At 43.9% G+C, this 12,780-nt stretch overlaps 1 protein-coding gene across 4 annotated transcripts in view; it reads left to right on the plus strand.

The window, feature by feature from the left end:
• VAC14 (VAC14 component of PIKFYVE complex) overlaps window positions 1–12,780 on the plus strand; it is a 1,997,670-nt gene that overhangs the window by 506,881 nt on the left and 1,478,009 nt on the right. For all 4 annotated transcript variants that reach the window (XM_069654807.1, XM_069654798.1, XM_069654816.1 and 1 more), the window contains exon 10: window positions 4,257–4,406. In XM_069654807.1, coding sequence (XP_069510908.1) covers window positions 4,257–4,406 — 150 coding nt within the window. The remainder of the gene's footprint in view (window positions 1–4,256; window positions 4,407–12,780) is intronic.

The following is a 12,780-nucleotide window of genomic DNA, read 5'->3' on the forward strand; positions in this document are numbered from 1 at the left end:
GCCTTTGACAGTTTGGCTTGGCCTTATGTGAGAGAGGTCCTGGGTAACTATGGCTTTGGCCCACAATTTTGCAAATGGGTATTGTAAGGAACTCATGGTGGCAACAATAAAGACAGACGCAAGTGATCGCAGTTCAAAGGTGTTTGTAGAACTTTTTTTAATGGGTAAGATAAATGCCTCATCTAAACCTAAATCTAAGATGGGAGCAAGCTACGACCATCATAAAATAATAAGGCAGTCCAAGTAGCGTCTTGTCAAATAATAAGGGCCTATACTAAAAAGAAAATATTGCCAATCCTTACTGCTAAATTACAAAAAGAGTGTGGGATAATGTTCACCAGAAAAGAAAGAAGTGTTCACAAAATGAAAAGGCAGGATGGTATGGCTGGGTCTTCCTTCCCCATGTTTTAAGCACGGGACAAAGCAGGACTTTCTGAGCACAGCACACTCCTGGGCCTCGTCAGCACGAGGTTCACAGTTCCAGTTCAACGTTATCAAAACCTTCTGAGGCTAAGTCTCTTTCCTGACAGTCTCTTGCCTTAGAAGGCCTGCTGATTCACAACGACAAACGAACAAACAAACAAAAGTTCCTTCTGTGGTTTTGCACATGAGCGATTGCTTTTCACCCCTAGTATTTCCCTCTGCTGGTCTCAGATCCTCCCTGCAATGAGGGCCTCCCTCCGTCGGGTTTACTACGGCCTTGCAGCTTGCAATTTTCTAGATTTTTAATGTCCCTTTGAACAACTTCTCCTTGTGGGCAACCCTCGTCTGGGTTCACTCTTGTCTGATACACAGTTCAACTTGCTTTATCACAGTACGGGATTCACTCTCGTTGACTCTACCGTTGGCATCCTCCATTGGGTTCATATAGACGCTTTAACATACTGTTCACAGTTTACTTTGTTTTGTCTCAACCTATCAACTTGGGCCTCCATCTGTCGGGTTCACTATGGCCTTTCTTTAACACAGTTCATGTACCTTTTAACACAGTTCATGAGTTGCTCATCTTAATCAGAAAGCCAAGGTTTCCTTCTCCTAGCTTTCATTCGGCATCCCTCTGTCGGGTTCACACTTGCCTCAATCCACAGTTCACAATCTTATCTGAAAGCTGGGTTCCCTTCCCATAGCTTTCTTCTGCTTTCTTCTGGCAACGGGTCAGAGACTTTCGATTGTACAAGGGATTTGATGTGACCCTTGTAGGACCACTCTGACTCCGATTGCCACCCCTTTTTAGGGTCTTCTGGTTCTTGTAGTTTCAAAACAGGTCTCGGTCAGAGTCTTTCGAAAGAGTGACCATGTGGCGCCGGATCCCTTTGCACCTGCACCTCAATTGGACCTTCTTTAAAGTTCAAACGCACACACATACAAGTTCTTCCTATTTCATATTCTTTGCATTCAAAATGTTGCCACTTGCAACCTTGAACTCAACACAGTTTGGTCTTCTATCAGCGTCCTCTGACTCACCGGCTGTGCTGAAGCCGTTGGCTTCTTTGATCTCTGGAGTCAAGGATAGTACCACGGTAGCCAACTTGCTTCTCTGCCTGCGTTATCAATGCAGGAGGCCCCTATGTACTGGTGACATCTGCTGTTCTGCACGCCAGTTGCAACTCCCGGTTTTACCATTTTCCTCTTACAATTTTCCTTTTGGAGGCTTAATGGGTTTGAGTGGTAAAAGACAAGTAATCCCCCCCTCCCCCCCCCCCTCCGTCGTCCTTCCAGGTCTCGCCGCCTTTCTTCTCGGTTTGAACTGCCGGTTTGGTGTAGCTGTTTCCTCGTACGTTCGCCTTTGCTCAAAGAATGCTTTTGTGCTCTGCTGTTGGGGAAGGTAAAGGGCCGTCAGGTGTGCGTGCTTACTGTCAATTGCCTGACTCTGCCTGACTCGTGTGTTGGGACATGTCAGGTAAATGGCTCTGGTGTTAGTCCGTTGTCTGTTACCGTCTAAAAGTGTTTGTGTGGGAAAAGTGGGGCGGGGTGTGGGGGGGGTAAAGCTTCTAAATAGCCTACAGGGTAGGATGGGGAAAGGTGTTACAGGGAATGGGATACCACGTCTCAATCCTTGGTATCCCACCTCCACTCCCCGAAGACCCCTCGCCCAGGTGATCCTCCCTCACTGGTCCACCCCCGGGAACTGGATCCAATAGCAATGGCTGTGTCCATGCCACCTGGACGACAGATCCCCGTAGAATTATCAAGTGAAGCACCTTCGGGTTTCTCACAGTATTTTCCAGCTTTTTAGCTCCTTCCACACGGGTGAGGGTAAATAAGAAATATACGGGTCCCATTAGAATTAACAGGGGTACCAGACAGGGGTGCCCTCTGTCCCCACTGCTTTTTGCTCTAGCCATGGAGCCTCATACTCAGTCAGTGCAGGAACACTGGGGCATCTCGGGAATTATCAGGGACAGAGCAACACAAGATCGGCTGTATGCCAATGGTGTTATTTTACACTTAGCTGAACCAGCGCAGTTAGTCCCCCGAGTCTTAGAGGTTATTAAACAGTTTGACACTTGCTCTGGATTCACAATTAATTATGGGAAATCGATGTGGAGCCCGGATGATGTGCTGGAGGACACACTCCCCTCTTTGTCTCTTAGATGGGTTGAGGACAAGATCAAATACTTTGTAGTTTATTTAACTTTGCTGCCCGACACGTTATATAAGGCAAATATCCTGAATGCAAGGAGGATCTTGGAAGGTGGGAACACCAGCAAATCTCTTGGCTGGGAAGGGTGGTCGTCGTTAAGATGTCTTTCATCCCTAAACTACTATGCATGTTTCATGCCCTCCTGGTCATTGTTCCAGCAAAATCCATTGCCCAACTACAGCAAAAGCTGTTGAAGTTTATTTGTGATGGGAAGAGTGCCCTGGTGGGAAGGAGGGTGTTGTTGCGCTCATCCTGGCAAGGGGAATTGGGCATTCCCTCACTTAAGTGAGATCTCGCGGCCGCCCAAATCGATCCCATATGTGACTGGGGAGCGGGAACTAGAAAGAAGTGGGTGGCCTTGGAACAAGGACTCACAATGTTACCTCTGTCCGATACTCTGTTTTTCACCCCAAGGTTCTGTGAGGATGTAGGCAAACTGCTAAAACGCAACCAAGGCTACCTTGGTGTATTGGGACATCGAGCTTCGGATTCTGGGAGTTCCGGTCGGTTTGGGCCCACAAACTGAGTCCGAGGAACCCGGAATTTAACCCGAGGTCAGCAAGCTGATCCTTCTCAAATTGGGAGTCCATGGGGAAACTGCGCCTGGGCCACATGTATGAGGGCTCATTTCTTCTGACCTTTGTAGCGTGCAAGACTAGATTTGCAGTTGATGAAGGGGAAAGTTTTCGATATAGCCAAATCCACCACTGGGTCATGAATACGGATGTTGGGGATAGAGGGACAAGAGAACCTAAAGGGGCTGAGCTGACACTAGTAGATGGCCTTAACTCAAAACGAACAACCACTTTTTATAGGCTTACTGACCCGACTTAAGACTCTGATACCTCGCCCTATAGGTTGAAATGGCAGACTGAACTGGGAGTCGATATTCAGCCGGAATCATGGTCATCTATTTGGAAAGAGCTCACAAAGCATCATGATGCACAGCAATGAAGGAATGTGGGTACAAGATTTTATGCAGGTGCTACATGTCACCTAGCCGGCTGCATGAAATGAACTCTTGGATCCCAGATAGATATTGGAGGGGGTGTGGGGAGAGAGGAACATTGTGACACATATGGTGGTCTTGCCCTTTCTCTCAACTGCACTGGAAGGAGACCCTCTCACACATTAGAGACCTTAAAGGTATCGCCCTCCCACTTGATCCGAGAGTAATCCTCCTGGGGGATTCAGCGATGCATGCCAGATACCCACCGCGAGGCTAGACAGCATGGGTGATATCGCAACTATTAATAGCCGCTAGACTAACCCTAGCTTTCTCATGGAAATTGGCTGAAAGCCCGATAATAGGGCAATGGTGGGTCAGAGTGTGGACAGTGTAGCACTGGAGAAAATAACAGCAATCCTTACTCCTACCAATCCTTCTATGCGACCTGGCTCTCTAAACCGCAGACTCTTTGGCACTTTGAGTTAGTCTGAATTCAGTGCTGTTACTGAGACACGCTGTTTGCACAGGCACTGGTGGCCCTGTATTGTTACTGTTGTTTGAAATTGTTGGTTAATGATCTGTTGTCTTGTTGATTGATGACCAGAAGCATGTCCTGATGAATAAAGCTTCGAAAGAAAATGGCCCTTAACACATCTTTTATAGGCATCAAAGAGGTGGCCAATGTGTGTAACCAGAGCCTGATGAAGCTGGTCACACCTGAGGATGATGAGACAGATGAAGTGAGACTGTTTGGTTTGCAGCATGAGTCCAACACAGATGAAACTAACACTAACAAGAACACAGACCCTGACGGTAAGATACTTTTCAGACATTTGCCCAGGGGTAAATGCTGTCGGAGTGCGCTGCGATCACAAAAGCAACTCCCATGAAGGCTGAGGGATGAAGTGTTACCTCTTCAATGATCAAGATAATTACTGATATTGTGTTTCTTTTGGTATGATTGTAGATGTTTGTTTCATCAAAAACCAATATTACTCAATATTGCAACATCACAATGGGTCTCAAATCAATTCTCTAGCAAAACCTTTTGGTATCATCAATTGTACCACGTTACTACCCTAAAATAGGCAACTTCCCTTTCTGAGTACTACAGCCCTTTTCCCCATTGTTCTGTAAGGAAAGGCATATCACTTCTAAAGATTCTCAAACCATTTCTATTACTTCTGAAACAAACCAATATGCATAATTCAATGAATCAACATAAGCATCTAATTCAACATGAGCATCTAATTCATGAAGCAAAGCAAAGCATATTGCCACAGGACCAGGACTAGAAATGTACACAGTTCAGTCAAGCAAATTCAACATCAACATTTAACTTGTATTGCAACGAATCAATGTAATCAGGACATTTTGGTGAGGCTCAGAGCTCACAACCCCCAGCCCTGTCTGGCATAGTCATCAGCAGTACCCTGGGTATGTGGGCTGCCAGTATATTTATTGTGTTCCCCACTTTGGAAATCCTTTTCTTACCTAAAAGCGCCCACTGTCAAATAAATCCCCCAGCTTCCTGCTTCTAAGCTCCTCCCATATATTTCAGGACCATGGTAAACAATTTTTGTTGGTACCACTCATATACTCGTTTGTTTATCAGTAGGATTCCCTAGCAAACTCCTGAAGCCGAATGATCAGCAACAGCTGTGAGGGGTCAGCAAAGCGGACAACTGTTTGATATTTGTTCAAAATGCCTCACTTGCCCTAATGTGGTTTTCCTTAGCTACCAAAACTAAGGGAAAACATTCTAACACAGGAGTTCTGGCCCTCACACTAAACATCAAATTCAAAAGAAAATATATGACAATTCAGTTAGCATCAACAATGACATTCACAATAAATGTATAACCTTTTAGCAACCTGGGTAAACTCCCTATACCAGGATTGAAGTTGTATTCCTCTACAATGCACAACAAAAATAATGTAAGTAAAATCTGCATAGGTAGTAAGATAAGTTTTTGAAAAGTCAATATCAAGGTAAACAATTGTTAATCACAATTTTAACGGTAACAAAAGTTCTTCTTCTGGTGGAATAAAGACCTTCCACTGCCTAAGAATAGCATCAATGCTTTTCTCACCCAGGATGCTCTTTGACCACTTTCGTTTATCCAAGAAGTCTTGACACAGTTCAAAAAGAAATACAACTTTCTGTTAATGGAACAAAATTCTTGGTTAACAATGATTATTTTTCTATTCAGGTTAGAAAGCAGAGTAGGTGTACTTGTAAGGATGACCTCTCAGTTCTGCAGCTTCTGCCTCCACAACTTCACTTCTACCACTGTTTACTATGAGACCATTCTCCATGGCCCCATACCATTCCACTGCACTTGAACTACTGAATTCTTGCATCCACCGACAATGCAAATATACCACCACAGCATCAGTACTTTGTATTTCAAAGACCGGTTTGAAAAATATTCACTTCAAGGGACTGCAACACCTTAAAATAGGCAAGGCACTCTTCCTCTGAATATCTCTTCAAAAGGGGCAGCCTCTTTGCCTCTCTTGTCTGCCTAAAATTATGACAACTTCAGTATTATATAGAAGCAGCAAAGTTTCCCTTCCCCACCTTTGCCTTCACCTCTTTGCCAATGTCAGCCACGCAATTACCCAGAGGTCTTGGTGAGACCCTTTTGGCTTTTGGTAATGCTTGCTCACATGTGTCTTAGGCAAGTTTCATCTTCTATTGGGCTTATAATAACTATTAGAACAGTTTCTGGCTTTGAGAAAGGACTGCTTGACTCTCAGTAGGGAAATACTCTTGGCTTGGGCAATGCGTGCGCTCTCTCCAACTGCACATATATAATTAAACATTTGTTTTCTTTTAGGAACAATGATTGTTTGTTTCAATAAAGAGGTAAAGTTCACTCCTCACTTTTGAAACGAAATTAGGCACACACCACCACTTCTTCATGAGGTTTAAAGGTTTTAAGTGTTTAACAATGGTGTTTCACAACGATAGTTCTGCTTAATGAGAGACACGCGACCAGAAGGTTCACTCTTGGTTTGGGAAACAAAATTGGGTACATGCAACCACTCCTTCATGAAGTTTAAAGGCTGTAAGGGTTTAACAATGGTGTTTCGGTAGCTTTCAGCTTCTACGCAAGCAAAAGAAACCTTTCCATTCACACCCGAGTGGTCCTTTCCATTGTTCCCATGTTAGAAAATGCATCAAACAACTTCTGCTTGTTTCTGCTCCTATGGGAGTGAAGGATAGACTGTATACTGTTGCCAGAAGTGCGAGTAGGAGTGTCAGGTTTCCCTCAATAACTTCTATAATCCTTGTTCTGCGGGTTGCTCGAGTTCCATGACTTCTGGCACAACTTCAACTGCTTCTGGGTTCACAGGGACCCACACCCTTACTCTGCCCCGGTTTCTCTGGTTTGGCCACTCGATCAAGGAGTCCTTCTCGCTCCTGAAACCTGCGACTCGCACACAACTCCTCGCCTTGGTCTCAGACACGCCTCCTGCCCAGCAACCATGGCAATCAGGCTCACATGGGGAAAGACAGCCTTTCTGCACATCTTCCGCTGCTGAGCCTCTGCACTTCAGAGTTTGGGAGAACAGGACCCTCTCAGAACAAGCAGGTGAAATCTGTTGCATTCACTTCTGACGTCCCGCTGGTTCTCCCACTTCTGCTTGGTTTGCCAGCCCTGTGCCTTCTTCCTTCTGCTACTACTGCACACACTCTAGTCACAGTTCCAGCTCCTTCCTATTTCCTACACCTGAGGGGTTCTTTTATGCCACCCAGGTTCTTTCAGGTGTGGGCTGTTAGGCTTAATTGCCTGACTACTACTGCAATATGCTTCTTCAGCCCTCTTCCTCGTACCAGTACTCATGAGATTATGGAACATGTAGCTCCCAAAAACAAAGTTAATTCATTTTGGTGTTTGCTTGACTTTAAGGGTAGTTATTCTTCCCTTAAGGTCCTTAAAAATGTAATATTTAGAATTTGGTGTTACAGGGGAAGTCAATGTATTCAAGGCAATATTTCTAAATTCCTTTATATTATATCTTTTTGAGTATGGAGGATGTTTATCCTGAAATACTTTAATGGATCTTTTCTCAGATTTTCTGATACTTGTGTCCAAAACCCCAGATTTTATATGTGGGCCAGGGACATTATAATGACAATAAGACATTGCCTGTTTTGGTAACTTGGACATGTTTTCCTTGTCAAAGGACAAATACTGTGTTTCTTCCCACAGGATCTTCTCACCACCCTGGGCCTTGTCTCCTCCCAGGTGATCCTTGCGCAGTATACCACCCCCAAGATCAGGATCTGGAAGCGTCTGCCTTTCCCTGGCCACCTGGGAGGAGACTTTAGGCAGGGTTTCAGTGTGGGATCTGTAGGATTCTTCACACAGCTCAGAGAGAATACATCTATCCAACATTCCCAGCGTGTAGAACCTTGAGTGGGAATTGCTTCCATGGCCTGCTTGTAACTGCTATAAGTGTACATGAACTGAACTGCTTAATCCTGCTACGCTACATATGCCATGTATGCCTGATATGGTATGGTCAAGCTGCTTAGCACCTTGCTGTGTTTTATGGTTAAACATGAATGAATGCTAACTCTTAACACACTTCTCTTTGTCTGAGGCATTACGAGCGCTCCATTGTTATATATAGTTTATGCTACAAAGCTAATATCGGCATCTATAAGCCTCTTTGAGCACTAAAGTGCTTGAGTGCTCTGCTGCTGGTCTAAGTATTGCCCTCTGCACTGCCCTTTAGCAAGTATGTCACTAGTATTTATGCTTACCTACACTTAAACATAATATAATATATTCGCAAGAGTTATATATAATGTAGGAAACTATTTGCTTCTCCCATGGGGGGTGCTAAATTCTACCTGGCCTTGAATACCAATGCTAAAATATTTTCTTCTATTACGAGCAGGGTAGAATGAGTATGAGCCATGAAAAACTGTTGGTCACACCCTCATAACACAAAAAATACTTGCTCTAATAGTTTACTTACATGTAACCCGCACAACTATTAAGCAGGATTTCCTGAAGCCCTTTTGTGAGGAGCTCCAGCAGACCCAACCCTCATGTGCACACAGGGTGTACTCCAAGTTTGTGCAAAGTCTTACAATCACAACCTGAGAAAACAGTCTGATTTTACTATTAGGCGGGTTGAGGGCTGGTCCCAAGGTACAGTTACACAAAAAATAACCTGTAAGGTCCCAGGAAATACAATTCCACGGAAGCTACTGGCCCTGGCAGATCCATGAGACTGCCAAACTCACAGCAGTTTTCTAACATCTGCTATGTTCCCAACTTCCCCAAGGGAAAGGGAAATTGTATAAAGTCCAAGCGCTCTCTCTTGCTTCAGTGTATGAGGCATTTTATGAGAGAAGAAAACTAATAACTATAGCTGCCATCCAATGCTCCATGCCAGAGGGTAAGAGCACAGAGGAGGTTAACTTGGGTTCTGTTAGGGATTTCCATCTGTTAAGGGTAATCTTCCAGATTTTACAAAATTTTAGGAGAGCTAGTCACCGATTTTTCCATGATAGCGCTTTGTTTTATAAACTAGTGTTGGTGTGGTTTTACCCAGTTGGCTCTGCCTGCCATTGGGTGGAGTATTAAACTACCAACATCCACTTATAAGACACCCCTGTGCACCTGCTGCAATGGGGCTTCACTTTTTGAAAGTTCCAAGCCAATTTCTTCACTAAAACCTGTAAACCTGATTTTGGTTGCCAAATCTGCTACAAAAGGGACAATGTCGACAATGTATGTCTAACACCGTAAAATGCCCCCCGTGGATCTCTAGCTGGCATTATTTTTATTTTTATGATTTATTGCTTTTAACGCGCAACACGCCCGTAGGCCTCCAGTGTGCGCACAGAAGACAAACAAGCAGAAGGAGAAAAGAGCAAAAGTCAGAGTCCCAGGAAATCATATGGCAGAGGGAAACGCATTAATCCTTGGAGTTAAAAAAGTGGGGTTTTATAGCCTTCTTAAAGCTAAAGGAGCACGAAATGGCACGTATGTTGGATGGCAAAGAATTCCACAAATCGGCCACAAGCATCAAATCTTGTACCTCCAGAGCTTTACAGTTGAATCGAGGGAGGAGGAGTTTGCTGCTATTGGATCTTAGAGTTCTCGTAGCCAGGGCCTTGTGTAACCGATTCAACAGGTAGCCTGGTGCTTTACCTACAAGGCATTTGTGGGTGAGGGAAAGACTAATGTATGGTATTCGATGATGGAAAGGTAGCCAGTGAAGACTTTTTTTCTGCCCTTGGTTATATGGTCAGTCCTGCCCAGACCACACACAGCTCTCACCGCTCCATTTTGAGCAACCTGTAGGATTTTCAGGATGGCTTTTGAAGTGCCCAACCAATAAACTGTTGCAATATTCAATTTTAGAATTGATCAGAGCATGTGCCACAGATGACAGATTGGCCTTGCCAAATAAGGCTTAATTTGACTAATGAATTTGGTGGTTTAAGCACAAAAGGATTTAACGTGTGCAACATGTTTTTTCATTGTAAGGGATGAATCAAGCTGGACTCCCAATGTTTTCATAGTTGAAAGAACTGGGATAAGACAGTCAGCGATTTTGAACTGACTGTAATTTACATCCACTGTTTTCAGGCCTTGAGCAGAGCCCACTATTATCAGCTCTGTTTTTTTGTTATTGAGAGCAAGGGGATTGGTGGCCATCCAAGCTTGGATAAGCCTATATGTTGAGGTTAAAGGTGTCCAGATTGTAATTCCCAGTCAACTCAAAAACTAGCTGGGTGTCGTCAGTGTATTTAAATCTGAACACTGTCCAGCAAATCAGAACGTGTGCAGGTATATATATTAAAGAGTGTGGGGAGAAGCAGGCACCCGGAGGTACACCACAAGACAGTAACTCCGGTGGTGCTTTAAAACCGCCAACAGACACCATCGCAGTCCGCAGGCCAAGAAAGGAGCTCATCCAAGTTGTAGCAGACTAGACACAATTAGCAATCTCGTCTAGCCTCTCGAGCAGCAGAGATTGAGCGACTAGGTTGAATGTTGCCAAGAGGTCGAGAAGCATGAGCATAGAAATCCTGTGTGAGGGGTCAGAAATGCCAGATGTACACAAAGGTAACGTTTTCTCAAGGTTTGCCATTTATTAAATGAAAAGGGTGGGATAAACACCTATCACTCCCGATCCTAACAAAGAGATCCCTGCCTAGCAAACTAAAACTAAAGAAAAGTGACCTAGTGTCCAAAAGGTCTCTGACGCTCACACTAATACACACAACAAAATTATACAAGAAAGTATGGCTATCTTTAGTTCAACAAATCAGTTTATCAGTTCAATCTTAAAGGTTTTTGAAAGTACTCCATGTGACCAGGGTTGGGCTCCCTTCCCCTGGATCAATTCAGGAATACTTTGATCAAAGTTCTGATTCAACAAAGTTGTGTTCAAGGTATCACAAGACATCTTTTCCATCAACTGTGTCTTTCCCCTGGACACAGCAAATATCTTTTTATCAAATGTTTGTTCACAATTCAAAACAACTAGTGTTTTACATAGTATCCTTTTTTGGAAAGGTGAATGTCTTTCTTTCATAACACAAGTTCAAAACCAAAGCAATTTTTCTTATCAAAATGTTCAACAGTTATTAGCATATCATACCTTCTTCAAATGAACTAGGTTAACTAGTTCTTTGATTCAACAAAGGTCTTTCCACCACAACATTTTGCCACAAGTATACTTCATCAAACCATCTTCTTCTTGCCTGTTATAGTCGCCTGCCAGGACTAACTACTATGATTCTTTTCCTGGTGTACTTGCATGCCAGGAAGAAAACTCCTACAACTACAATCAAACTTGGTGGCAATATTGATTCCAATATTCCACACACTAATGTCTCTTGAAGGAAGGCTGAACAATAACAGCCTTTTATTATGATTTCTTGACTGTTGGCAGTTTGGGTTACACATTTCCCCCATTTGATATCCCAAAAAGGGAGAGTTGCGCCCTTGTCACCTCTGTGTGGTTTCACAGTCTCTTGGCTGTTGGAAATGCAGGATATAAGCTTTCCCCAGTGTATATTTCCTAAAACCGGATTTATGCCTTTTTTGTTTTATTGTGGTTTTCTCACTGACTCTTGGCAGTTGGTAATGCTGGTTATATGCTTTCCCCAATTGTAGTCCCGTATTGGGGGAACTTAAGCTCTTGCGAGTTCTGCTCCATCTCATTAAATATTCGGTATTCAAAACCATTAGGTTTTAACTAGTTACTGATGTCGAGCGCCCAGGGGTCAGCATTTGCATTTGTACAACTCACTAGCTTTCTTCAGCAGCTCCTTCTTGCGGTGGACCTCTGGTGTCCTGCCCACTCTCTCCTCTGATTCTGTGTACCTTCAGTGAGCTGCACATCAGTCTTCTGAAGCTCTGACATCTGCGTGGATCTTCCGCGGATTCTCTCTAACCAACATGCCTTGTGCTGAATTGGAGCACACCTCCTCGTCAGCTCGGTGGCTTCTTGTCATGCTGCTTCCCACTGCACGTTGTGATCAATCCTCCAGATTCCTCACTAATTATCTGCCTCAAGTCTCCCCCCAGATGGCCAGGGAAAGGCAGATGCTTTCCAAACTTGACCTTGGGGTTGGTGTTCTGCGGGAGGATCACCTGGGAGGAGAAAAGGCCCAGAGGAATGAGAGGACTCTGTAGGATGAGACACAGTATTTGTCCTGCTCTAGGGAGGATAACTTCACAATGCCAAAATATGTAATAGCTTGTTGCAATAATCCTATTGCTTTTCCACAAGATCTTCCTGCAAATCGGGGGGGAAACCAATTCTAAAACGCCTTACAAAAATCTTGAAACTTGGAAAGCTAAAGACCTCTAACGCCCATAGGTACAGTGAATGAAAGCCTATGAATAATAACCGCTTAAAAGAATTGCCTGGCCCTTGTCAATCGATTTTGGTGACTACTTCCTTTGAAATTCCTCTAAAGGATAATGGGAGGAACAAAGGTGTCTTTAAAAGGGCAAATCAAGCTCGGAAAACGACTTTGTCATTAGGGACTTCAAGTACCATAATACCTGAGGTACTGGGACCAGGAAGAGGGTTGAAGAGGTGTAATGTTGCAGGAATAAATTAAATCATGATTCCCAATGATCAACACCTGAGGGAGACTGAGAGGCTTAAAAAGCCACCTCAGTTGCAGGCTAAG

Source organism: Ambystoma mexicanum, chromosome 1p (genome assembly GCF_040938575.1).
Source record: "Ambystoma mexicanum isolate Mex_15411 chromosome 1p, UKY_AmexF1_1, whole genome shotgun sequence".
Taxonomy (NCBI): domain Eukaryota; kingdom Metazoa; phylum Chordata; class Amphibia; order Caudata; family Ambystomatidae; genus Ambystoma; species Ambystoma mexicanum.